Below are 27,824 nucleotides of genomic sequence, written 5' to 3'. Positions count from 1 at the left end.
CCAGTGTGTCCTCTGGTTTTGAAACAGTGCCCTTTTACTTGGGCTGAACTGGTTATGATAAGCCCTTAATCTGATAGGCAGCACGGTGGTCCAGCAGTTACCATTGTTGCCTCACAGCAAGAAGGTTGTGGGTTCAAACCCCAGGCCGTCCCAGGTCCTTTCTGTGTTGAGTTTGCATGTTCTCACCATGTCTGCATGGGTTTCCTCTGGGTGCTCCGGTTTCCTCCCACCATCAAAAAGACATGCATGTTATGGTTAATACTACTGCCTGTGCCCCTGAGCAAGGCAATGGAAAGAAGAACTGGAGTTGGTCCCCGGGTGCTGCAGCTGCCCACTGCGCCTATACAATAGCATGGGTTAAATGCAGAGAACAAATTCATTGTAAGAATCCATCCATCCATTATCCAAGCTGCTTATCCCAATTGGGGTTGTGGGATGCTGGAGCCTATCCCAGCAGTCATTGGGCGGCGGGTGGGAAGACACTCTGGACAGGCCGCCACAGGGCCGGCTCCACTCCAGTCTATCACAGGGCCGACACAAACACACACATTCACACCTAGGGACAATTTAATATGGCGGGTTCACCTGACCTACAAGTCTTTGGACTGTGGGAGGAAACTGGAGCACCTGGAGGAAACCCACGCAGACACGGGGAGAACATGCAAACTCCACACAGAGGACGACCTGGTATGACCCCCAAGGTTGGAAGATCCTGGGGCTCGAACCCAGGACCTTCTTGCTGTGAGGTGACCGTGCTAACCACTGCGCCACCATGCCGCCCATTGTAAGAACACAATGACAAAAAGTGGCTTTCTTCTTCTTATAGAAAACAAATTTGCCTCTTTCGAACAGTTGTCAAAGAAATTTAATATACCCAGTTCCCACTTTTTTTTAGATATTTACAGATTAGACATAAAATTAAGGGTGCTATACCAGTTTCCCAATAAACCTCGTAACAAAATGATTACTGTATCATGTCCTCTAATCTTGATGGGTTTAATGCAGAAGACAAATTTCGCTGTAACCGTACAATGACAAAATAAGGTGCTTTCTTTCTAATCTGATGACGAGAGGCCCCGCGCTGCTCCCTCAAGACTGTGTGCGGTCTTGTGGTAACAGGTCTCTGTGTGGTGTGTTTACCTTTTCTACATAGAGCATTAGGGGCCTCTCCACTGAAAACTTGGTGCCTGTATGGATTTGCTTTATAGCGGCATACTCTTGCAGCACAGTAAAATTCAACTCCCCTGGTGTTCTGTTTATGGTATGATAATGAGGCCAACCCTCGGAGGAACTTCGGTTGATACAATTCAAAAGAAAGGTGTCGGCTGCTAACAAGCACACTCTTTCCACATTTACTTTACCCGCTAAGTGGGGTGGTGGTGGTGGTGGGGGGGTCTTACCAGGAATTTCCCTTAAACATTAGGGAATAAACCGCCACGGCGGTTACTAATTACGGTCCTCTCTAATGTTGCACCAGTAGCATTCCTGTTATGTAACCAGGTGTCACATGCGTTCCCCACCACCGCCTCCTCGCTCGCCGGCTGGTAAAATATGGTGTCGTGTTATTCGGCAACCCTGAAAGGTCACTCACTCACTGTCCCCCGTCTCTTTCCCTGCAGGAATGGAGGGCCCAAATCCTACTCAGCCCTCGGCAGTCCTGCTACTCCCACTAACTCCAGGTGAGGGGGCCAACGCGATGCCTAACACATGTCTGTCTGCAACATGCATGGAAATGTGTCGTCCAAGCACATTTTGGCTGTAATGCAAATGTGTGCACATGAGTTCCTGAGCTAATTCATGGATGCACAACAACATAATCACAGCCAATGGCAAATACTATACGTATCCCACACATACTTAGCAGGCTTTTAGACTCATACAGATTCTCTCTCTCTGTCTCTATCTCTCTGGCCCAGGCCTGCTCTGGGAGGTCTGCTGTCTTCCTCCTATAGGCAACACCAGGAGTCCCTGGCAGCTGAGCGAGAGCGCCGCCGTGTGGAACGAGAGGAGAGGCTGCAGAGAATCGAGAGAGAGGAGAGGAATAAGCATAGGTGAGTCGGCGTTAAGGTTATTTTAAGCACGGGGGTACTTGTATATAAAGCACGGTTCTTATTCTCGTTAGGGTGAAAAACATGTAAATAAATGCACAGTTGAGGAAAAAAGTAAAAAGTTATGCAATAAGTAATATCACAGAAGAAGAAGATGGCACACGTTCAGTAAAATTCAGTGTTTTTGTATCTGTCACAGCCGTGACTATGTGGACAAAATGGAAGAGGCCAGGCTCGCACGGGAGGAGAGGTAAGTTTGCACTCAATCAAAACAACACACACACACACACACACACACACACACACACACACACACACACACACACACACACACACACACACACACACACACACACACACACACACACACACACACAATAGCTGACCCTGGGGGATTATGTTTAAAGCTGTGGTTTGGGAAGCTCGGTAATAGTGTAATTGTTTTCAGGTTAAAAATGTGCCCCTTGCTGCCAGAGGCTCAGGATACTGAAACGATTTTCTTTGCTTTGTCTGTGTGTTTCTCCTTTCATAAGAAGCTGTATTTTAAACGCTGCACTCTGCCAGGGGCTTGATTGTGTTGGCTGCATGCTGTGAGAAAATCAGACTCCAGGATTCGTCAGGCTATTCACACTGACATAAGCTCAAATGCATACCCACACACACACACACACACACTCATGTACGCACACGTGCATGACCACATGCATGCACACACACAAACACACACACTCAGAGGAATTTTAATAAGCCCAATAAATCTATGTTTGTTTGCAGATGGGAATCACAGGAAGGAAGGGATTCACTCACAAGGGATTTTGAGGTCACAGTCAAATTTAAGGCAATTCATATTGCACTTGACCATAAATTGATTGGGGGGGCTTGGTGATAACTGAATAAAAGTCAAATCCAATGTGCTAATCGCCCCAGTATTTCAGGAACCAAACAATATTTCAATATCTCCATTGTAATAGCCATCTTAACTGCCACTCGTTCGCTGGCTTCTCCTATGTCTCTTCCTCGCTCCCTCCTCCACTGACAGTGCGTGTGCTGTGCCAAGTGCTCTGCTGTGTGTGTTTACCCCCAGCTATGTCACTTCCTCCTCCAGCCTCATTTCACCCCCCATTTAAAGCCAGTCTTTAAAGCGCTGTTGAATCAACAACCCAGAGAATGAAACAGAAGAGACAGAGGGAAAGACCGAGACCAGTTAGAGAGACAACAGCGGAGTGAGAGAAGAGAGCCAGAGAGACAGACAGAAAGCCAGAGAAAAGATAGATCGCCAAGTGAGCACATGGGAGATATAGCCGTTTGTGCGGCTGATGTATTTATGGCAAATTTGTGCTTCACGGCTATCGAGAGAACACAAGGTTTCACCTAGCTCACCCCTCCTGAGGGACGTGTCTGTCTGACAAGATACAGCGGAGTAATGCGCCACCTGGACCAGACGGCTCGCATGAGTTACGAGAGCCAGTACAACCTGACTGACAGACAACTGAATCCAGAACATTTACATCGTGCACACACAAAACAGCTCATCAGGATGGGATTTAGAGACGTACGGTATTTACAGAGGGAGATTTTTGTGTTTCGTAGCGTAGTCTTTGCAGGCTATTACTCAACACCTTTCAGATTGTGCAGGTGGGAGAAAGATAGACAGAGAGAGAGAGAGAGAGAGAGAGAGAGAGAGAGCGAGAGGATAGTGTGGGATATTTGTAAGGACGCATGTCATGAGGGGGTAAGGTCCATGATGGAGAACTCTCACACTGTATCTCTATCATGGGTTCTCTCTCGCTCTCTCTCCGTCTCTCTCTCTCTCTCTCTTGCTCTCTGTCTCTCTCTCACTCTCTCTTGATCTCTGTCTGTCTCTCTCTCTTTCTCTCTGTCTCTCTCTCTCTCTCTCTTGCTCTCTGTCTCTCTCTCCCTCTCTCACACACACACACGTATGCATGTAGAATTAGGTTTCCGCAGACTTCTGAAGTGGTCTGATCCTAATGAATTCTGAACAGAAGCGCCACACATTCATGAGATGGTGGGAGAGGAGGGGGATTATAGACAAATAGATGGATCGAGAGGGAACAAGAGATGGAAAGAAAGAGAGAGAGAGAGTGAGAGAGAGAGTTGGGGCTCTCAATCCCCGTCCTGGCAGCCAGGTTCACCAGCGAGGTTTGGTAGAAGGAGAAAAGGAGGAAGACATGAAAGGGAGGTGGAGAAAGAAACGAGGATAAGGAAGGAGGAGAACGGCACATCTTGAACAGGTTTACTTTGATTCACATCTGATGTTTGGCCTTTTGGCAGCCAAACCAAACCTAACTTCTCCCCCATTCCCCCATTCTTCTCGCCTGTCTTTTTCCTCTCCGTCTTCCTCCCCAGCCTCGCTCTCTCCCTCTCTCTCTCTCTCTCTCTCTCTCTCTCTCTCTCTCTCTCTCTCTCTCTCTCTCTCTCTCTCTCTCTCTCTCTCTCTCTCTCTCTCTCTCTCTCTCTCTCTCTCTCTCTCTCTCTGTCTCCCCCTCCTTTCTCTCCTTCTTGTTGCTTATTTGGACTACTGGTGATAGCTCAGTGCTTGGCTGGAGAGGAGCGCAGAGAAGAGGAGAGGAGGATGGCGCATTTCTTGAGTGCAGGAAACAAGTGATGGATGCGTCGAATGTGTTTTTGGAAGGTTAATGGAGCGAGGTAGAGAGAGGAGAGAGAGGGGCTTATCTGGTGTGCTGAGGTGAAGAGGTATTACTCCTGGGGAAGAGAAAGAGACAGAGAGAATTAGAGAGGGATAAATCGAGTGTGCGCGGTGTACTAGCAAGTTGGCAATGAGCTCCCCTCTACTTGAAAACTAACAGGTTTTCTGGCAAAGAGTGATCCATCACCGAGCACGGCAACATCGGCAGAGGCAAGAGAGAAGGACGCATTGTGTCTAACTCTATTTTTGTCCCGACGCTGGCTTTGCTGTTTGATTTGCTGCTTTTTAAATGTGTACTCTACTTCACTTTCTCCAATTCTGATGTCTCTCCTTTCCCACTCCCTCCTTCTTCCTGCACCCCCCCCCCCACCAATCTTACTCCTTCCCTCCCTCTCTGATCCCCCCCCCCTTCCTATCCGCTCAGGTATAAGAACGTGGAACGCTTAGCGGCCGAGGAGTACGAGAGGGAGCGCGTCCGTACGTCCAGGACTCGCCCCGACCTCAGCTTGACCTTTGAGCCGTCAGAGGCCTGGCCCTCGTCGTCGCGCAGCAGCACCCCGTCCTCCTTCGCCTCCCAAGAGGAAGTAGATGCCGACCTCGAAGCGGAGACCCCGGTCAACCCCTACACACCCTCCGAGACTGGTAGGACTATTGGGAGGCACCATTTAATGGAGCTACTGTCAGGTCTTGACCAGCCATGTTGCTGATTAATAGGATGGCGGCTCAGCTGTGGGAATACTGTCTTGCACCACTGCGTGTTCATAGATATCTGTAATAGATGAGTACATGCAACGACGGGAGAGGTTTTCATTACATATTTTTCAAAGTTATGTTCTGTTAAGCGTCTTTATTGGAAGTTCTGTAGCTAGATGACATTGCCAGCTTGTAGGCTGCGCTTTAAATCTTTACAACACTTACAGTTCTGCAGTAGCATCATTTCACCGTTAAGGGTCATTAATTTTCCACTTTTTTTATTTATTTTTTTTACGCTGGCCTCTGTATGAAAGTTCAAATCTTTCAGAGCACTCACTGGAAATTTCAGCGCTCAAGCGCTCCAGCGTGTCAGAATTAATACCAGAAGGTTGCCAGTTAGATTCCCAGGTGTGCGCCCCAGAGCAATCATTCTTAACCTCGAATTGTTTCCGTTTGTAGCCTGCCATTTCAACTAACATGCAGGTGTGTGAGTAGCAAGAGACGAGAGGCCATGAAAAATGGCGGGGTAAAACCGGAGAAGGGGGGGGGATCACAGCTGACCGGGCTGGAAGAGAGAAGAAAATAAAAATGAAATGAGAGCGAGAGGGGATATGGGTGAAAGGGTCAAGTAGGTTTTGTGAAAGACCTTTTTTGAAAGCAAGACGCCAAAACATCTCATGTAAGAACACGGCCTTGTTTTGCAGCTGGGTGAATGCCTTGCCCATGAGGTGAGGTACTGTAGCTCGAACAGGCGGTGTATGGGTCCTCAGAAGTACTTTGTTGTTTTAACCTTGCACGCATCACTGCACACAGTACAGTCCCCACGTGTTCTGCCTATGCACTGCGTGCTGTGTGTGTGTGTGCGAGTGTGTGTGTTTTGACATAAACAGGAACTCAATTCCTCATTTCCTGTTCATATCCTGGTCCCATGACAACCCAGCTTTGTGTGTCGGTCATATTGTTTACCTTTTGCATTGGGGTTTGAGTGTGTGTTAATGCCAGGGTCTCACATGCACACGACCTAAACAGAGGTGCCTTCACAGCCAAAGCCAGTCATGCAACAGTGTCAAACAGTATTTCAGTGCAGATAAGCAATATAACTCACAGTACATTTCTGTGTGAGTAGGTTCATAGTGATGTGTGTGCTTGTTCGTGAGACACACAGTGAGCTGGTACATGCATGTTTGAGAGAAAAACGTGATCTTGTGAAATGTATATATGAATGTTTGTGTTTTGCGCGTTGCTCCAATCTCAAATTTCTTCCCTCTCATGGCAAACACATGTTAAAAAGCACTTTAACCAGAGCATGCATGTGCAGCCAGTATTTTGAAATCCCGTCTCCTCCATGTGTGGCAGGAGAGGCCGATGACTCCGGCGCTAGCGTAGAGACAGAGGAGAAAGAGACAGAGGCAGCAGCTGAGGAAGAAGAAGAAGAAGCAGAAAAAGAGGAACAAGTAAAAGAGGTGGAAGGAGAGGAAGAAGCAGTCCCGGAGGAGGAAAAGGCAGAAGAAAAGGAGGAAGAGGGGGAGAAGAAGAGGGGGGGAGAGGCTGAGGAAGACAGCAGGATCCTGAGCGACAAGGAACGGCAGAATGAGGAAGTGAATGAGAAAGATAACTGCTCTGCCTCCAGCATCTCCTCCGCCAGCAGCACTCTGGAACGGGAGGAGAGGGGCGGCAGTGAGAATAATGGTAAGAGAGTCACACCGGGCGTTGATGTTTAAACTATCACCACCACTGAATCGTTTCCAAAATCACTTACCACTGAGTAAATATTCAACACCTAGTTGATTCAAGGGCGTCCTGGTAGCGTAGCGGTCTATTCCATTGCCTACCAACATGGGAACTGAAGGTTCGAATCACCGTGTTACCTCCAGCTTGGTTGGGTGTCCTTACAGACACAATTGGCCTTGTCTGCGGGTGGGAAGCCAGATGTGCGTATGTGTCCTGGTCGCTGCACTAGCACCTCCTCTGGTCGGTTGGGGCGCCTTTTCAGGGGGGAGGGGGAACTGGGTGGAATAGCGTGATCCTCCCATGCACTGCATCCCCCTGGTGAAACTCCTCACTGTCAGGAGAAAAGAAGTGGCTGGCGACTCTACATGTATCGGAGGAGGCATGCGGTAGTCTGCAGCCGTCCCCGGATCAGCAGAGGGGGTGGAGCAGAGATCGGGACAGCTCGGAAGAGTGGGGTGATTGGCCAAATACAACTGAGGAGAAAATGGGGGAAACCCCCCCCCCAAAAAAAACAACTAGTCGATTCTAAACAAAAATGTTCCAGTCATTTTGTTTTGATCAATAGACTAACACACTCAACTGAGGGAGAAAAAAAAGTTATATTGGTAAATTGAAGGATTTAGTTTGATTTCGTTTAACTTTGTTAAAGAGAAGACCCCCAGCAGTACGCTAAGACCAAGAAGGAGACCGTTCAAAACAGCTTTTAGTCCAAGACACTGGCTTGGCTAGAAGTTGATTTGTAAGTGGGCCTGGGAATATTTTTGGTGGGCCTATAGTCTATAGAGGATAGCCAATCAAACGCATGCTTTGAAAAGCTTACCGACCAAATAGTTTTATTATAGGAAGAGAATCATAAAAATACCCAGTGTCACACAGTGGGCAACGTAACAGAGCATCTGCCACAAAAGCATTAAAACAGACATTATGCTATTATCATACCGCACCACAAGGAGCCACGGCAGCCAGCAGATATATGCATTTATGGCCTACTAAAGGCATGGTGATGGCAATTGGAATGAAGCATTTCCCTCCTTGCATTACACCAGAGGCATTTGGATGGATAGTAAAACGTCTTCACTATTCAATTGTAAAAAATACCCACAGAAATATCTGGCTCTTTCATTGGGTGGACCTAGGCCAGCCCAGGCCCACCCATGACTATGCCACAAGTCCTAGATGAGAAACCAGGCCCATAGGAAACTGGATTACTGGTCTGAAAGCCAAAGCTGGACTCAAGCGCCATCGCCATTCGCATGGCCCATAACAAAAGAGCAGCTTTTATTTTGGGTGTTGTGTTAAGGCTGGAAACAAACATGTGAAATTCAAAGAAACTAAGATATAATGGGCAATTGCAGATTTATTATACCACATTTTCTATGATTGGGTATTTGCATCAGTAAAATTGTTTATTGAAAAAAAAAAAACGGTTGTGTATCCAAACCCATGTTTACCCCTTCTCTTCTCTTCCTCTTCCAATCCACCCATCCCATCCCAACTCACCCTCCCCCTTTCTAATTAAGGAGGCTTTAAAGAGGCAGAGGTGAGCGAGCAGTGCAGCAAACTCCTCAACAGCAAGCTCTTCATGCTGGACATGCTGTACTCCCAGAACAAGAAGCCCAGCAATGAGGAGGAGGAGGAGGAGGAGGAGGGGGAGAAGGAGAAGGAGAAAGAGAAAGGCGATGGGGAGGACGGGGAGGTCAGCCAGGAGGTTGACAGCGAGTCAGACGACAGACAGACGAACAACATCAGGGCAGACAAATCAGAGCACCGTGGGAATGTCCGCGTGTTCGCCGAGCGGTTCGGCGAATTGGTTAAGGACCTCGGCTCTCCCCACCCTCACCTGGACACCCCTCTCAATGAGCCCGCCGCAGTAGAGAAACCGCCGCCTCCTCCGCCCAAGAAGGAGTCAGACACCATCTGGGACCAGCTCCTGGCCAGTCCTCGAGAGCTGCGCATTGGGGATATAAACTTCACCGACCTGACGGATGAGGACGACAAGGACATTCTGGATGCTGGACTGATGGGCGGGTGTGGCGAGCTCCCGCCCCCTCCTCCCCCGCTTCCCTGCATCCCCCATCTTCCCCCTCCCCCGCCCATGCTGGGCAGCTGCCCACCTCCCCCACCCATGCTGGGGATGATGAGGCCCCCACCTCCCCCCTCATTTAGCTCGCCGGCTCTGGCGCCCCCGCCCCTGGAAGCGCCGCTCTTTAACAAGAAGAAGAAGACCATAAGGCTGTTCTGGAGTGAGGTAGGTCAAAGTAAGGCATCTTAAAAGACAGCACATTTCCATTAACCACAGTAATTACGATGTTTTTTTGTTTTTCTTTTTTCTCATCAAAATTAGAATGACTCACTCGCAGTGTTCCAATGTTCCACAACTCAGCATGCTCCTTTGTCTTCACAGTCTTTCATTTACTGTTTTTACTGTTTGGACTTTGAACCATAACACATGCCTTCGCCATATCTGGTCCTTGTTCTGTTTCTGATCAGGTGCGCCCCTCAGAGTGGCAGTACCAGGACTATCGGCATGGTGGAGACTCTCTCTGGTCCAAACTGGAGACTGTGAAGTTGGACACAGCCAAACTGGAACACCTATTTGAGACCAAGTCAAAGGAGATGCCTGTCACCAAGGTAAATTAAACTACACTGCCTTCACAGGGCTTATGAAGGGGTTCAGGACACTGGTTCACATTGTCACATTAGACCTACCAGTACATAGGTTTTCATAATGTCTGATTGGGGTTTCAGATATCACTTTTAACTCACCACATCATGTAACGAACCATAAATCCCGCCAATTCCACCCATCTGGAGATTGAATGATATTGACAAGTGATGCTTATCTATATTTTATCCTCGTGACATTTCATAAATTTCCCACCACTATGCAAGGCTGTGGCAGTTGCTTAATTTCAAACACCAGCCATTTCCCGACAAAGGTGCCATATGGTTTGAAGTGCATTATCGCCAGCAGTTAAAAAGTAGGGATTAAAGGGTTAAGTGTTCTCACTCCGATGAAACGTGGGGAGTGTTGAGTCCCATCCCTAGTCTAATACCCACAAGGCCTTTAAATGGAAAAAGAATGTTACTCAAAGACAGAGAGCTCAAGTCAGGCCTCTCACACTTTGAACCCCGGCCCCTGCTCCAAAACCACAACCGTTGTTAAAACAGCACCAATTAGCAACTCACCTCCATGGTCTGCAGATAGCGTGGCGGTGGTCTCCGCTTATCTGGATGGAGACAGCTCGACATGAGCTGTCGATTTAGAGCAGAATCCAAGCTGTAGAGGACCACCGGGAGATCAAACACCTCAAGGGGCCACAGTTTTGAGTTGTTTCTCACCAGCAACAGGGTTTTGATGCTCTCGCCTTGTTTTCAGCTTTGGACCGATGTTTTGTCCCGTGGCAGGGCTCTCTGTTTCCCCTGCAATATGGCTCTCTGGTGGAATCTGGATATCCTGGAAACTATGACGACACTTTGCTGTCAGACTCAGAATCAACATGACACATAGACGTTAGCTCTGTGGATGCTGAGGAGCTTGAGCACCCCCTGATATTTTTGCCCTAACTCCAACTTTCAAAAAAACGGAAAATAATGACTAAATTGCTAATAAATATGCTTCAGCAAAGCAGAAAGACACCCTTGATAAGAACTGGGAGGAGATTGGTTGTGTTTCATCAAATGAAATAAAACCAAACACATGTTGATGTGTGAGTTTAACTTTGTGACTTCACCAAATACGTGTTTTACCAAAGACCTTTAGGCTACTCACGCCTCCCAGTTTTGCCTAAAAAACTGATAAACGTCAGTCTGCCGGGTTTGTGCACTGAATATCAGTAACGTTAAAAACGCTTACAATTTTTCATGAGTTTAAAAGGAAAATCTCCTGAGAAGTTGGTTTAGGGTTTTGTTTTGCAGAAGGGTCGTCTGTACAGAAAAATCATGACAGTAGCTTTGTTTTTGTCGGGAAGAATATGGGAAAAATACAAGCTCTCAGCGCTTTTTTGCCCATCCTTTTAGACAAGCGCTCACATTGATTTTGTAATTTGAGGCTCATGGTGTGACACAAATCATATTCAAACTTCTCCATGTGTGTTTTGAACAGAGATTGTTTTTCTTAGCTTAGCATAACAGCGGAAGGTAACAGTGTAGTGTAACACTATACTGCTTAGTCATGGAGGTTAAGTGATTATCGTGTAAAAGACTTGCAGTATAACTCACTTAGTGTCCATGCGTCTAGAATTTCCAGTTTGAAGTAATAAAGTCTTTGCACCTGCTCTCTTGTTATTTGATGTGGTGTGTGTCACAACTTCCACTCGCTAATGGGTTCTAGCGGTCTCATGTTGCAAGTGCTTGTAATTCACACGTGTACACGCAGCAGAGGCAGGAAGGAGCGCTTTGTCTACACGTATATATTAGCAAATAGGTACAGCACACATACAGCACACCTCCAATCTTTAGTTACAACAGCTGTGCTCATTGTAACCTGAGTGAAGATCCCCAAACACCCTCACAAGCCAAAAAGCCAGTCTCTCTGTTTGTGTTTGTATGTGCCTCACAGAAAACAGCGGCGGATGGTAAGCGTCAAGAGATCATTGTCTTGGACTCCAAGAGGAGTAATGCCATCAACATTGGTCTGACGGTCCTGCCTCCTCCTCGCACCATCAAAACAGCCATCCTGAACTTCGACGAGTATGCGCTCAATAAGGAGGGCATAGAGGTATGGTTTTATTTTTCATTTTCTCTCCCCCTGCTCCCCTCGCTCTCTCTATTTTATCTGCTAATGTTTCACCAATACCCCAAAACCACGTCCCCTGATTCTCTCATCGCTACACTTTTTCATCCCCCTAATTTCACTCTCCATTTCTCCTCCTCCTGTACTCTGCAGAAAATCCTGACAATGATCCCCACGGAGGAGGAGAAGCAGAAGATCCAGGAGGCCCAGCTGGCGAACCCCGACGTCCCCCTGGGCTCAGCAGAACAGTTCCTCCTCACGTTGTCCTCCATCAGCGAGCTGTCTGCCAGACTCCAGCTCTGGGCCTTCAAGATGGACTACGAGGCCACGGAAAAGGTGTGTTGTGTGAATGTGTGTGCAAAATGTGCACAAGCAGTCAAATGTGAATGTACTTTAAGCTTCTGAGCTGTTACGAATCTCACCAGAAAAACAAAAAGAAAGCCAGAAGCAGGGATGTGGCCACACCGAAGATGAAATAAATATTGTTCTAATATCACGCTACTTTAACCATCATGCACTTTGTCTTTTTCATCTGGAAAAGAAACATATATATGTAAAACATAGACTTCAGTTTGTCTGTTTCTCTTTTTTAAGGGCTGTCCCCGTTTAGCTTTTCTCCGACAACCAATTTTGATACTCATTATGTCATCAGACACTCACTCACATACAGCCAATCAGATCAAATCATCAAAAGATGAAACCCCGCCCACCCTTACTGCCAATCCTAGCTAATACTTCTCACTCAAAGGTCAGCTCATGAATATTAATGAAGTACCTTCCTTCACTGTTCTTTAGACAACTGAGGACAGTGACAGATAAAGATATAAAAAATATGACTCATTTACATAGGAAAAAAAACCTTTTCTCTGCAATTGTACTGTTTCCAATTACCCCACTTCTCTGAGCCATCCTGGTCGCTGCTCCACCCCCTCCGCCGATCCAGGGAGGGCTGCAGACTACCACATGCCTCCTCCAATACATGTGGAGTCGCCAGTCGCTTCTTTTCACCTGACAGTGAGGAGTTTCACCAGGGGGACATAGCATGTGGGAGGAGCACGCTCTTACCCCCAGTTCCCGCTACGCCCCAAATAGGCGCCCCGACTGACCAGAGGAGGCGCTAGTGCAGCGACCAGGAAACATACCCACATCCAGCATACCACCCACAGATACGGCCAGTTGTGTCTGTAGGGACACCCGACCAAGCCGAGGCAGTGGAATAGACCGCCATGCCACCCAGATGCCCAAGAAAAAAAACTGTTGCTGAATAGGTCTTTTTGACATGAAAAGTTAAATCTGATTACTGATTTCAGTCCAAGTTTGAATGTGGCTGTACACATTCGCCGGGTCATGTTTTCGAGGTTATCGTGTTTTTGTTTAAAGGGAAAGAAATATGTAAACACAAACACATATAAAATCTCTTCCTCGTGGAGTCTGTGTGTGTCTCAGCAAATGTGCGTAGCATGTGTGCGCGTGTTGTGCGAGTGTCAGTAAATATCAACATCCCTGCGTGCAGAGGTGAGCACAAACAATATCCACAAGAGCGTCATTACATCACAACATCACAGCAAAATATGCACGCTTGTCAGGGGCGCAAAGTCTTTCCTGGCTCGCAGAAAGACATTTTTCAGTCAGGCAAAGAATGCATCCGGGAGTTCAAAGTCAAAACGAGAGAATGGAAAACATGCTGCCTCTCTCATGCTGTCCTGTAAATTTTACGGTTTTCCACAGGATGCCGTTGTCTTTAATCTCTCTATGAAAGGCAAGACTCCTGACCGCAGGTTCGGCAGAGCACTGTTCCCAAGTCAACTCAGTGGGACGGTTTAGGAGTGGGAGGCTTAATGGAGGGCAACATACCATGCAGGCACACTCAGATGAACACATATATACACACAACACAACACCCACACAGGTACACACACACACAAGAACATATTGTACAAAAACAAAAGGTTCAGGTAATCGGAACCACATTTGATTTTAAAGGTTCATGGACACACCAACCTTTAAACGACCTCTCGTGACCTTAATCTGCCACAGATATTTTGCGGTGGGAGACCGGGTGCACCTGTTCTACTTGTGTGTATGTTCTACTTATCACTTATGTAACTGTCGTTTGTAATGAAACACATCTTGTTCAAAGACATAATTGACTCAGGTAATGGTGTGTGTATGTGTGTGTGTATTTGTACCTCTTCCCCTCTTCTCCAGGAAGTGGCAGAGCCATTGCAGGATCTGAAGGAGGGGATGGAACAGCTGGAGAAGAACAAGACGCTACGCTACATCCTCTCCACGCTGCTCTCTATCGGAAACTTTCTCAATGGAACAAACGTGAGTCCGTCTCTCTGTCTCTTTCTTTCCGTTCACGTTTCATTTCTTGCTCCATTTGCCTCTCAGAATTTCTCCACTCTCCATGTCTCCACCTCGCAGAATAACGATGCTCACGTCATTAACTCTGGAATCTAGTGAAAAGCTTCCTCTCTTGCTTTTTCTAACTGTGTAAACATTTCCTATGTGCGTGTGCCATTCGCATGTATGTACACATGCACATTCCTCTGTGCTGATGAGTGTTTGTATTTGTATGTGTCCAGGCCAAGGGGTTTGAGCTGACTTACCTGGAGAAGGTTCCAGAAGTGAAGGACACAGTCCATAAACAGTCTCTGCTACATCACGCTTGTTCCATAGTGGTGGAGAACTTCCCTCAGAGCACCGACCTCTACTCTGAGATTGGAGCCATCACACGATCAGCCAAGGTGGGATACACATATAGACCACCGATTACCAAGGGGCTGGTTTCATTTCCACCATTTTACACTTAGTTGAATGATATGGGACACTTGATAGTGGGGATGTATCAAAGCCACGGTGAAGATGTTCTCTCAGTGTAAGGATTTTCTCCTGATCCCCTCTGTCTCTCCCTCTCTGTCCATCAGGTGGATTTTGACCAGTTGCACGAGAACTTGACTCAGATGGAGCGGCGCTGCAAAGCCTCCTGGGACCACCTGAAGATGATTGCCAAGCATGAAATGAAGGCCCAGCTGAAGCAAAAAATGTCCGACTTCCTCAAAGACTGTGCCGAGAGGATCATTATCCTCAAGATTGTCCACCGCAGGATTATGAATAGGTTGGTGAGCTGGTTTGTCAAGCCATCATAAATGTACCTCGTAAGGTAAAACATGAATTTTCTCTTAACATGCACATGAACTATAACCAGTGCATTGTCTACCCATAGTGAGAAATGCATACAGAGTATTTTTTTTCCCTGTTTGCCACTATAGTTAATCATTGTTATTAGTTTAAACTGGAAATCTAGTCAGAGAGATTTGAGCACTGAGCAATAGTGGATTTCTTTCTTTGAAATAATTCAAGTCAGTTTTATTTTTATAGCCCAATATCACAAATCACAAATTTACCTCAAGGGGCTTTACAGCAACACAACATCCTTTCCTTAGACCCTCGCATCGCATAAGGAAGAATGCCCGCAAAAAAACCTTTAAAAGGGAGAAAAAATGGGGAGAAACCTCAGGGAGAGCAACAGAGGAGGGATCTCTCTCCAAAGACAGACAACGTGCAATGGATGTTGTGTGTACACAACTTACAGAATACAACATTGAAAGAGGATAACAGAATTATAACGGAATTATAAAATTTATGAAGAATATGATGTGCAGGATGCCAAGCAGTCGTAGCGACATTTGGGGCATCCAGGTAGTGTAGCGGTCTATTCCGTTGCCTACCAACACAGTGATCGCCGGTGCGAGTACCCGTGTTACCTCCAGCTTGGTCTGGCGTCCCTACAGACACAATTGGTCGTGTCTGCGGGTGGGAAGCCGGATGTGGGTGTGTCCTGGTCACTGCACTAGCGCCTCCTCTGGACGGTCGGGGCGCCTATTCAGGGGGGAGGGGGAATAGCGTGATCCTCCCCCGTGTTATGTCCCCCTGGCGAAACTCCTCACTGTCAGGTGAAAATAAGCGGCTGGTGACTCTGCAGCCCTCCCCAGCTCGGCTGAGGGGGTGGAGCAGCAACCGGGACGGCTTGGAAGAGTTGGGTAATTGGAAAAAGTACAAGTGGGAAGAAGAATGGGGGGGAGGGGGGTAAAAAAAATTTGTTTTTGAAAAAAGAAACAGCGACATTTTAAGAATTCATCATTTAATGCTTCCAAAAGAAAGTATACTGTACTACATTAAAACAAATCTGCAGAGTACATTAAACTGTAATTATATTGTTAACTTAATCCCATGTCGAGTAAATCCTCTCCCCTTAAAACCACATCCCCTTATTAGGCAACCCGCTGTGGCCTCGAGGGACATTAGTTATGATGCTCCTCTTCCTCCTCTCAGGTTCCATGCTTTCCTGCTGTTCCTTGGACATCCAGCCTACAGTGTGAGAGAGATCAGCGTCCACAGGTTCGGTAAGATCCTCAGTGAGTTTGCCCTGGAGTATCGGACCACCCGGGACCGCGTGTTACAACAGAAACAGAAACGCGCCGACCACCGCGAGCGCAACAAGACCCGCGGCAAGCTGATTGTGGATGTCAACACCCCTGTGAGTGTCACGCAAAGATATAGAGATGGATGTGCTGTTACACGTGTGTATAGTTGCTCCATACACACTTGTAGGCACGCAAGCGTGCACACACACACACACACACACACACACACACACACACACACACACACACACACACACACACACAAAGTTTTTCTTGAATTTTTCATTTTCTCTCTGTCACTGGAACCTATTCTTGACTCTCACTTTTTTTCCTCCTTAGTCTGATGATGAAGAGGAGAGTGAGGTATCACTATGTATGCTTGTCTGTCTGCATGTGTGTATGTGTGTGTGCATGCAAATTGCAAACGATGTCTAGACCACATTTTCTTACCACTTAACACTTATCTATCATTAACACTTTGTTTCTCTCACTGGTAAATACTGATTTGGATTTCTGGTTGGAGCATTTGGTGAATTCAGTTTTCTCAATGTTGGCCTCAATTTGCCAGTCAGCACCTTGTTGCTCCGTTCCTGCCGGGTGTATCCCTTTATTCTGGAGCATTTGCACTTTTGACCCAAAAGTCAAAAGGCTCAAAAATAAAAGCATCCAAACTCACACTTGTCTTCCTCTCTCCTACCCAAGGGTGGCCGATATGGGTCAAGCAGCAGCACCAGCGCCCCTACTGGCAGCCAGGGGAGCGAGCGGCCTCAGGGTCTGGGCCATGCAGAGGATGCTGCCGAGCATGAAAACATGAAGGCAATGCTGAAGACAAGCCTCAACGGTAGCGACAGGGAGACCACAGGAGTACCGGGGCTACGTACACGGACCAGATCACGCCCTGGCCGGGGAGGTACGGGTATTTAGTAGAAGAACCCCTGTATCCAAATACCTACACCTTGTATCAACCAGTAATATTTCTCATCTGACTTGAGTTTGCTGATCTCTCATCTCGTTGCCTCCTTGGGTAGAATAGTGAATCATAGTGTGTTCAAGAGCTTTTTAGCTCATTTACAACACCATAAACTTCCTTCGTCGTCTTGCTCCATCCGATCAGGTCGCAGCATGCAGGCGTGGACACCACCCGTGGAGGACTCTCAGATCTGTGGAGACGATGCCGCAGATGAGATCATGGAGCGTATAGTGAGGTCCGCCACGCAGGGCCCGGGCACCAGGACACAACCACGGGAGAGGAGGAGGTCACGAGCCAACCGCAAATCACGTATGCCCTCATTGTTAACTATTTAATGATTGATGTCTGTGTCAACTGTTTGGAGTGGTACAGACAAACCCATTACTAACATACACTATATGGACAAAAGTATTGGGACACACCTCTTAATCATTGAATTCAGGTGTATCATACAGACCCATTGCCACATGTGTATAAAATCAAGTAGCTAGCCATGCAGTCTGCATTTACAAACATTTGTGAAAGAATGGGTCGTTCTGAAGAGCTCAGTGAATTCAAGCGTGGTACTGTCATAGGATGCCACCTTTGCAATAACTCGTAGATAACTCGTGAAATTTCTTCGCTGCTAGATATTCCACAGTCAACTGTAAGTAGTATTATTGAAAAGTGGAAGCGTTTAGCAGCAATAGCAACTCAGCCACAAAGTGGCAAACCACGTAAAGTCACACAGCGGGGTCAACGAGTGCTGAGGCGCATAGTGCGTTGACTCATAACTGCAGAGTTCCAAACTTCCTCTGGCATTAACATCAGCACAAAAACTGTGCACCAGGAGCTCACGAAATGGGTTTCCATGGCCGAACAGCTGCATGCAAGCCTTACATCACCAAGTACAATGCCAAGTGCCGGATGGAGTGGTGTAAAGCACGCTGCCGCTGGACTCTGGAGCAGTGGAAACGTGTTCTGTGGAGTGACGAATCACGCTTCTCTGTCTGGCAGTCTGATGGACGAGTCTGGGTTTGGTGGATGCCAGGAGAACATTACCTGCCTGACTGCGTTGTACCAACTGTAAAGTTTGGTGGAGGAGGGATAATGGTATGGGGTTGTTTTTCAGGGGTTTGGCTAGGCCCCTTAGTTCAAGTGAAGGGAAATCGTAATGCTGCAGCATACCAAGAGCAAGGTCCATCAAGACATGGTTGGGTGAGTTTGTCCAAAGGAGTTGAATCAAGTGCAACTGGACATAACCATGACCTGGATGAATGAGAACATTCATAGACATGTTGAGTGAGTTTGGTGTGGAAGAACTTGACTGGCCTGCACAGAGCGCAGACCTCAACCCCATCAAACACCATTGGGATGAACTAGAACGGAGATTGCAAGCCAGGTCTTCTCATCCAACATCACTGCCTGACCCCACAAACGCTCTTCTGGATGAAAGGGCAAAAATTTCTACAGACACACTCCAAAATCTTGTGGAAAGCCTTCCCAGAAGAGTAGAAGCTGTTATAGCTGCGAAGGGAGGGCCCAACTCCATATTAATGCCTATGGATTTAGAATGGGATGTCATAAAAGCTCCTGCAGGTGTAATGGCCAGGTGTCCCAATACTTTTGTACATGTAGTGTATCTCTCTTTCTCTCTCCTCCTTTATTCTCCTCAATTTTAAATTTATTTATTTGTTTGTTTGTTTGTTTGGTTTTCAGTGAGGCGGACTCTGAAAAGTGGTCTGACCCCAGAGGAGGCTCTTGCTTTAGGGCTGTCTGACTCTCCGGACATGCAGCTGTGATAATCTTCTCCATCGTTCAACATTATGATGGGAGACACACTTTGACAACGTTTGTACATCCCTGTCACACCTCTGCCTTCTGAACTCCTCTTCAGCCAAACTGTGGCCCTGTAGATTTCACCAGAAGCAAATCATGCACTTGCACTTGCTTGATGTATCCGAGTGATAAATCTGCAGCTTTACGCGTGTTATTTTCTATTTTCTTATGAGGCAATCGCAACGCAAGCAGATATCTTCTGCAGGGGACAAGAGGAGCTAGAAAAAAAATTAGAGACAGAAGAGAAAGAAAGAATGACATTTAGACTGATGTAGTCACTTAAGCGAGGCTTCAGGATTGAACCAGAAATGTTTTTGTTTTGTTTATCTAAAGTACATGTTCAGAAGAAAAAAAAACATGTATTTCAATGCAAAGGGATAACGCTTGCTTATCAGTTTCTACGGTGATTACATTGGTTTTTGTTTTATCTAAACTGTGAACTTGGGTTATAAACAATAATACAGAGGGATTTATTTCAAGTTGGGAAACTTGGGGGCAATCTGCCTTGTCACGCATTTTCAGATGATCCCCTGAGACAAGGCACGAACAATTGGACTTATTTACAATGAGTAATTTTTGAGAAAAATGTAAATATTTGCCTCTGTTGTTGCAGATGTGGCAGAGATTTGAGAAATTTTGTTGAGTAGAAATGAGAAAGGTTTGCTATCTAACGTGCCTTTCATTTTCAAAGGGACAGCTAAGTACCTTTTTAGCGATTTCTCTCTCTCTCTCTCACTCTCTCTCTCTATGTCTCTCTCTGTCTCACTCTTTCTGTCTGTCTCTCTCTCTGTCTCAGTCTTTGTCTGTCTGTGTGTGTGTCTCTCTCTCTCTTTCTGTCTGTCTGTCTCTCTCTCTGTCGCGCTCTTTCTGTCTCTCTCTCTCACTCTCTCTCACTCTTTCTGTCTCTCTGTCTGTCTGTCTCTCTCTCACTGTCTCTCTGTCTCTCTCTCTTTCTGTCTCTCTCACTGTGTGTGTGTGTGTGTGTGTGTGTGTGTGTCTCGCTCTGTCTCTGTCTCTCTGTCAGAACCCGCTTCTCAATGAACTCAAATAGGTCACATTGATATTTAAAGTTGTAGTTAGTCAATGCAGAGCAAAGTGACATGTGTTTGATAAATGTTTTACATGATCTTTTTTTTTAATCTTATTTTGGTAAAAGGGTTTTAGCTGTTATTGTCTAATTTATTGCAAAACCTGGACACTCACTTTGTTACCATAGGACGTGTGACATCTCGCACCTTAAAGCTAAGTAGTCTCTCATATTGACATGAATGACTGGCCTAAAATATGGACGAAGGAAGGCTACATTCTTATCTCAGAGGAACTGTTTATAACTTGTAAAAAAAAAAAAGATAAGAACTGTAAAAACCTTATTTGAAGGAGATGCAGAGGTACCTGCATAAAATGTGTAAATGCCCTCATCAGCTGCGAAGTACGACAAAGTACTACAGTGTGCATGTTTAGCGTGTTATGTGTTTTGTATTATTTTTGTAATTTCTGTAGAAACTTGTATTATAGTCCAAGAGGGAAGGTAAAAAAGAGGCTATTCTGTGAATTGTAATTATAAAATAGAAAAAAAAAAAACAAACAAAGGAGGTCATGGTCACAACTGAAATATATTCGTTCGTGTTAAGGGAAGTGGAGTCCCTCGGTGCAGTTGGAAAGGCTCCTTTGTTCTGGTTTTGCTTTTGTCTCTGTGGTCATGCTTTACTTTATATGGACTTGAACACACGTTGTGGAAACGTAATCTGCTACTCACTCTGTTTCAGCTGAAGTGTCGTTTCCACTGCACCCCTTAACACACAGCTCGGCGGACAATGGGGAAACATTTCATAGCAACATGTAGCGAACTGACACACGATACGATACCGTTTTACTTACACTTTCACTTGACATGCCGTGTATACACATTCTGCAATTAAAGGACGAATAAAAAAAAAATCACTAGAGTGAAAATGTGGACATGCGAGAGGTCTTTCTTGTTCATGCTACTGTCATAACTGTGTGTCGCTTCTGTAAACTGGGATTATCCACCCATTCACGTCACAGGACATCCTGCTTTATTTCACCCGGCTGTAGTGGCGGCGGACTGACCGAGGGCCACTTCTGTGATTGAGCATGACGTCACGGCAATGAAATGCATGAATGGATTGACGGGATAACTTGGTTGCATATTTCACATCAAAAATGCAACAACAGGGGGCGTCCAGGTGGCGTGGCGGTCTATTCCGTTGCCTACTAACACGGGGCTCGCCGGTTCAAATCCCCATGTTATCTCCAACTTGGTCAGGCGTCTCTACAGACACAATTGGCTGTGTCTACGGGTGGGAAGCCAGATGTGGGTATGTGTCCTGGTCGCTGCACTAGCGCCTCCTCTGGTCGGTCAGGTGCCTGTTCCAGGGGGGAGAGGGAGCTGGGGGGAATAGTGTGATCCTCCCACGCGCTATGTCCCCCTGGCGAAACTCGCTGTCAGGTGGAAAGAAGCGGCTGGCGACTCCACATGTGTCAGAGGAGATGTGGTGGTCTGCAGCCCTCCCCAGATCGGCAGAGGGGGTGGAGCAGCGACTGGGATGACTCAGAAGAATAAGGTAATTGGACGGATACAACTGGGGAGAAAAAAGGGGAAAAGCAAAAAAAAAAATGTGTGGACGTCTTTCTATGCATGCTCAATAATCCAGGTAAGGAAATCACAGAAAGGTGAATCAGTTCATCTGGGCTCAACTTTCATTGCGAGAGAAACATTTCATCTCTCATCTAAGTGACCCCTTCAGTCTAAACTGACTGCAGGTATCCCCACCCTTATAAACAATACAGTGGCATAACGACTGAAACCAATGATCAGTTTCATATGCAAATTACTGTGATCCTTAACGAGTTACAATAGCCATGTGCACTATTCACAGAGAGTTGGGGAGTGTTTCCAATCACAGCATTGTAGATGGTGACAGATGTACTCTTAGACCCCCCCCCCCCCAGTTCAGGGATGGTCGTTCCCTCTTAACAGATGGCCTCTTTGACTCCCTGTTCAAATCAGCGTTCTCTATCAAGGATGTGCACATCCTCATCCCTGAAAGAGTGGCCACTGGCCGGTAGATGGGTGTAGACTGCAGAGTCCTGGCCTGACGTGTTAGCTGTCCTGTGTTGTCATCCCTAGGCCAGTGTCTGCTTGGTTTCCCCAATGTTTCCCCAATCCTCTGTGAATAGTACACATGGCCATTGAAACTCTAGTTAATGGTCACGGCAATCTGCATATGAAACCAATCGTTGTTTTTAGTTGCTATGCCACCGTATTCTTTATAAGGGTGGGGATACATGACGACTGAGAGGTCACTTAGTGAGTGATGAAACGTGTCCAGATGAACTGATTCAACTTCCTGTGAAAAATGTGTGGAAAGCTCAGTGCGTAATATCAATCATATCATTTACATACAAGTATGATATGCACACACAGAGGAGGAGCTCCATCTCCATCCCTACACTGCAACTCTTCACTGTCACCGTTTATTTGACTGACTTGGTGTATCGCTCACATAAAACACAAGGCGAAACACAACACAATAAAGGTAATATGCCTCTGGGCGGCATGGTGGCCCAGTGGTTAGCACTGTTGCCTCTCAGCAAGAAGGTCCTGGGTTCGAACCCAGGGCCTTTCTGTGGGGTGTTTGCACGTTCTCCCCGTATATGTGTGGGTTTCCTCCGGGTGCTCCGGTTTCCTCCCACCATCAAAAAGACATGCATGGTAATACTCCTGTCTGTGCCCCTGAGCAAGGCAATGGAAAGAAGAACTGGAGTTGGTCCCCGGGTGCTGCAGCTGCCCACTGCTCCTATATAATAGGATGGGTTAAATGCAGAGAGCACATTTCATTGTAACCTGTACAATGACAAAACAAAGTGGCTTTCTTCTTCTCTTCTTTCTTTCTTTATAAGTAGGAGTTAGCCGGCAGAAGGAATTTAGTAGAATAATGGCTCTCTTTTACACAGTATGCAAATAGCAGATAAAAGGTCATACATTCAAGTAAATGTAGTTTTCACACTAGGCCCTAGCACACACACACTATGACTTTGTGGGTGTGGTAGTAGCGACCAACCTTTGGATGAAGAAGGCCATAAAACCGGAGTGCTAGCTCTCCGCTTGTCTTATCTCTACGCTGTTCGCTTCAATGGCTCGCCTGTTTCCCTGCTTTCGGTGAGTTCACCTTCATTTCCCTGTCAACCAGCACCGATGGCCAAGTCAATGAGTCTGTTGTGGGGGGCTGGCTCCCCTCCCTGCTGGCGTGTTAGGATCATGCTGGAGGAAAAGAAACTCCAAGGCTACAAACACAGGCTGCTGTCCTTTGAAAAAGGACAGCATAAATCTCAGGAAGTGTTGGATGTCAACCCGAGAGGACAGGTAGGTTTAGCATGCACAACCACACAAAGACCAAGCCGTTAAGATGACAACTGACTGTACAGCCAGGGTGGGATTTTGCCCAAAATCACCAGGAAAACTATTGTGAACACTGACCTATAAGCTTTTCTACTCAACAAACTATATAAGCAGGACAACAAGTTATATTTGTCGGTGCTCCAGCCACTGTGGCCTGGCTTATGTGCAACCCAGTTGGTTTGGATTGTTGTCAGCGATGAAACCTTGTTTATTATTTCCATAGCTCGATTTTCAGGACAGAAAAATTCACATTTAATCAAAATGTGTTAGGCTATTCATCAAGTGATGCGCCTTATCAGCAATCTGTCCTTGGTAAGGAAATATGGTTAGGGTCCACAAGGTAATTCATGTTCATCACACCGCTTTGACCTTGGTCGCCGTGATAAAAAGCAATTGTGGCTCTAATTGTAACCCGACCCCCCAAAAAATTTTATCATAATATCATCTCGTCTGTATTTCCCAGCTCCCTGCCTTCAAACATGGGGACAACATACTGAACGAGTCCGTTGCGGCATGTCTATACCTGGAGGTAAAAGGGTTCAGAATGACTTACTACGGTTCACTGTTACATTAGCTTGTGTCGCGTGTGTAGTTAAAGTGGCACCAGGTAACTTTCTGGATTTTGGCAACATCCTTCACATCAACGCCTTAAAGTCAGCTCGATTTTAGTTTACAAGATATGTGCATTTATTCACAAGCAAAAGACTAAGAAGAGGAGCTGCGTTCAAATGAAGTGAAGTAAAATTGTGGTACTAAAATGTGTGCCGTGAAGACGTTCAAATATTTTCCCAGAAGGTTTTATGCCTTTTGACACACAAAATACATGGTGAAAACAAGGTTTCTTGAGAATGGATCTGAACATCGATTCTGTCATTATCCCATGGCATTACGCAATGCAGAGAAATTGAATTTAATGATGACATGCTAGGGGGCGTAGTGGTCTACTCTGTTGCCTACCAACACAGGGATCGTCGGTTCGAATCCCCGTGTTGACTCCGGCTTGGTCAGGCGTCCTTTCTGACACAATTGACCGTGTCTGCGGGTGGGGAGCTGGATGTGGGTATGTGTCCTGGTCCCGGACTAGTGCCTCCTCTGGTCGTTCGGGGCGCCTGTTCGGGGGGGGGGGGGTAGTGTGATCCTCCCACATGCTACATCCCCCTGACAAAACTCCTCACTGTCAGGTGAAAAGAAGCGGCTGGCGACTCCACATGTATCAGAGGAGACATGTGGTAGTCTGCAGCCCTCCCCAAATCGGCAGAGGGGGTGGAGCAGTGACTGGGATGGCTGAGAAGATACAACTGGGGAGAAAAAGAGGGGGGGGGCGTGACATGCTGAAGCAAAACAGTTACCTGGTGCTACTTTAACCCATAACCCCTGTATGTATTGGCTTTCAAATAGTTCAAAAGCAACATCAGGAAACAAGGACTGATGATGGACAGTAGATATCATGACACTACAGGATCATCAGCTTGGCTCCTATTTCTTCATCATGACAGAATCAGTTCAAATCCCAGGGTACCGGGTTGGTCCCCGAAGGCCAAGCAGAACAAGCACTGATGTACCAACGCATGTTCGAGGGTCTCACACTCACTGATAAGCTCAGTAAGACTTGTGCACACTGACATGAGGTGCTGCAACACACACACACACACACACACACACACACACACACACACACACACACACACACACACACACACACACACACACGACCAGACTAAAGCTTTGGCTGTCTGTTTATATGAGGTGTTCTTTCTCAGATTCTGTCATCTACTATGAGTGGTTCATCCCTGAGGAAGAGAGACACGACTCTGCTATGAAGAAAAACAAGGAAGCGCTGCTCAGTGAACTCAAGCTCTGGGAGGGATACCTGGAGAAGGTGTCGCATGCAAGCAAACACAACCTCACCTCCTCTCCCTCTCTCCCTCTCTCCCCCCCCCCCCCCTCTCTCTCTCTCTCAAGATATGCCTTAACAATCCCCTCTCTGTATTAGGTGAGTTCAGGATCATACCTGGCAGGCGGCTTCTCACTGGCAGATGTGACTGTTTTTCCAAGTGTTGCCTTTGCCTTTCGTTTTGGGTATGTGAAAGGGTTTTGTCCTAACATTTTCAGCATCGTATTCTCTGTATTGACCGGAATAAAAAAGGGCAACATGACTCCATATATTACGTTTACTACCTATCTATGACCAGGCTTCATCCAAATCTGTAAAACTGCCATAACACGGTGTGTTGTCATCATGCATGCAAGTGAGAATAAAATGAATGATGTTAATACTGAAGATGACATGGACCTCCCTGTCCTGTCTTTCAGCCTGTCTGTTGGGAGTTTCCCAAAACTGGCCAAGTACTACAGCCTGTTGAAGGACCGAGCGAGCATTAAAGCCAGCTGGCCCCCACACTGGGTGGCAACCCCACGCGGATATGATATCCTGAAGGACCTATGAAACACACACACACACACAAACACACATCAAAAACATGTTTGTGTTTTTCATTGTCCATCTGTTTCTTGTTTGATAATAAATTTTTGAAAGTGAAAACTTTAGAATTATCTCCTTCTGCACGCCTCCGGAGAGATCTCCAGAATACTTGTAGAGATGGATTTCACTCTTAGTGGGACCAAATGGCATGGGTGGTATTACCATGGGTGTAACTTTGGTTTGAGATGTGTATTCTGTGTGTGCATGTGTGTGTGGGGGGGGGGGGGATAAAACAGGGGGTCTGGGCGTAATCCTCCTGAGATAATTTGCAATTTGAATCCCAGTTCCTGCATTTCTACATACATTTAGGGACTACGGTAACCAATACAAAGTTCGGGTTGGTCATCGTGCTAAAGTCTACCAGAATAATACTAAATGTGCATTAGAGAAAAAGCCGTCTTACGTTCTGTATTGTTTAAACCATAACTTTACTAAACTACACATGTTGAGCTATTCAGTTATGGATATAACGGACAATGCTGATGGGAAAGGCAGAGCCATGCTTAAACCATGTTGGTTGTATTATTACTACTGTACTTTACTTTTAATTCAATTATCATGTTCACTCCTTCCTCTAATTATCCATCCATCCATCCATCCATTATCCAAACTGCTTATCCTGCTCTCAGGGTCGTGGGGATGCTGGAGCCTATCCCAGCAGTCATTGGACGGCAGGTGGGGAGACATCCTGGACAGGCTGCCAGGCCATCACACAGGGTCGACCTCTCATTATCAACAAACCAGAATCCCCTAACCCTTTATATAGCACATTATGTCATACCTGCAACTGCTTCTCCCTGCCTGCCCTCCCTGCCTTCCATAGGCACCTCCACCTCTCGAGTTATCCTATTAAGACCATGGTGTCTGAGTCTAACGTAAAAAGTAAACTAGCAGAGAGAGAGACTCTGCTTTTCATACACTGTTGACGGATACTTGCTGCGGTTTAAGGTGGACTCGTTTTCAAGTTACATATGTTAATAGAAAAATCATGCTATTTTACAACCACCTTAAATACTGAGTTTGTCAAATTGCTTTTCCCCCCTTTAGAAATATGTGATGAGCTGATGACTATTTCCAGTGGAGGGCTGTCAGGGCCATCAGGGCCTTCTCTGCTGGCCCTGTCACAATCAAAATCATAATTTGCTTTTGATAGTAAAATTGAAGTGTGCCTGAAATGTGTCTGAATTCAATAACTTGTTTTCTCGTGGGCCCAAGTAGGGATTTCGTACATCATCTAAACGCATCACAGCTCCTTGGGCCAGCACTAGCAGTGTTGCTAGCCTTTCCTTGAAGCCCAAAGCTGCAAACTGATGAAAACTTTGAGTGACCGTATCATCGGCCGATCAAATTTTGATGTATAGTGGCAGAACGCTCCAGGGCCCTGCGATGTGTCCATGCTAGCCCCGGTGTCGTCATCAACTTTGAGCTTCAACCTGTTACGGATTGTGAGTGAACTAAGCACAACGGCCACCGCGTTCACAGCTACTGACGATCTTGTTGTCAATCTACTTCATGTTTTTTGTGATTCTGGTAGGACTGTCTGCATGTTTTACATGTTCTCCCAAATGGACGAAATTACTGGATAGATTTTGCGAGAAGGCTGCCACGAGTCTCTCAAGTGAGGTGGAACTTCAACTCCGGGTTGGTGGGCACATTTTTCTTACTGAATTGAAGGCGGTGCACTGATAGTATTGTGGCTATACCATTTATTGACGTTGCACAAATGGCTGGTGAACGCTACATCAGCTGTGGAAGCTTGTTTGTTATCTCTACCAGGAGGTGGCCTGAAGGGGATTATGTGTTTGGTCGCATGTGTGCGTCTGTAA

General features: G+C 46.4%; 2 protein-coding genes across 2 annotated transcripts in view; both read left to right on the top strand.

Annotated features, from left to right (window-relative positions):
- The window catches only part of fhod3a (formin homology 2 domain containing 3a), a 72,194-nt gene extending 53,138 nt beyond the window's left edge, over positions 1-19,056 (top strand). Inside the window, exons 14-30 of the mRNA XM_056298463.1 lie at positions 1,620-1,679; positions 1,917-2,051; positions 2,248-2,298; positions 5,141-5,358; positions 6,766-7,098; positions 8,664-9,388; positions 9,631-9,771; positions 11,702-11,860; positions 12,029-12,211; positions 14,084-14,203; positions 14,464-14,625; positions 14,806-14,996; positions 16,214-16,418; positions 16,645-16,668; positions 17,008-17,215; positions 17,420-17,584; positions 18,974-19,056. Of these exons, the coding sequence (XP_056154438.1) occupies positions 1,620-1,679; positions 1,917-2,051; positions 2,248-2,298; positions 5,141-5,358; positions 6,766-7,098; positions 8,664-9,388; positions 9,631-9,771; positions 11,702-11,860; positions 12,029-12,211; positions 14,084-14,203; positions 14,464-14,625; positions 14,806-14,996; positions 16,214-16,418; positions 16,645-16,668; positions 17,008-17,215; positions 17,420-17,584; positions 18,974-19,056 (3,163 nt within the window). The remainder of the gene's footprint in view (positions 1-1,619; positions 1,680-1,916; positions 2,052-2,247; positions 2,299-5,140; positions 5,359-6,765; positions 7,099-8,663; positions 9,389-9,630; positions 9,772-11,701; positions 11,861-12,028; positions 12,212-14,083; positions 14,204-14,463; positions 14,626-14,805; positions 14,997-16,213; positions 16,419-16,644; positions 16,669-17,007; positions 17,216-17,419; positions 17,585-18,973) is intronic.
- Positions 19,057-23,249: 4,193 nt separating this feature from the next.
- On the top strand, positions 23,250-26,170 carry LOC130128949 (glutathione S-transferase A-like). The gene is made up of 6 exons (XM_056298728.1): positions 23,250-23,480; positions 23,980-24,045; positions 25,013-25,118; positions 25,277-25,395; positions 25,510-25,595; positions 25,830-26,170. The coding sequence occupies exons 1-6, from the start codon at positions 23,313-23,315 to the stop codon at positions 25,960-25,962; spliced, it is 678 nt and encodes a 225-aa protein (XP_056154703.1). The 5' UTR covers positions 23,250-23,312; the 3' UTR covers positions 25,963-26,170.
- The last annotated feature ends 1,654 nt before the right edge of the window (positions 26,171-27,824 follow it).

The sequence above is a fragment of the Lampris incognitus genome, chromosome 18 (assembly GCF_029633865.1).
Source record: "Lampris incognitus isolate fLamInc1 chromosome 18, fLamInc1.hap2, whole genome shotgun sequence".
NCBI classification, from domain to species: domain Eukaryota; kingdom Metazoa; phylum Chordata; class Actinopteri; order Lampriformes; family Lampridae; genus Lampris; species Lampris incognitus.
The sequence above is the reverse complement of the archived record's forward strand: the minus strand, read 5'-3'. Positions and strand labels throughout refer to the sequence as shown.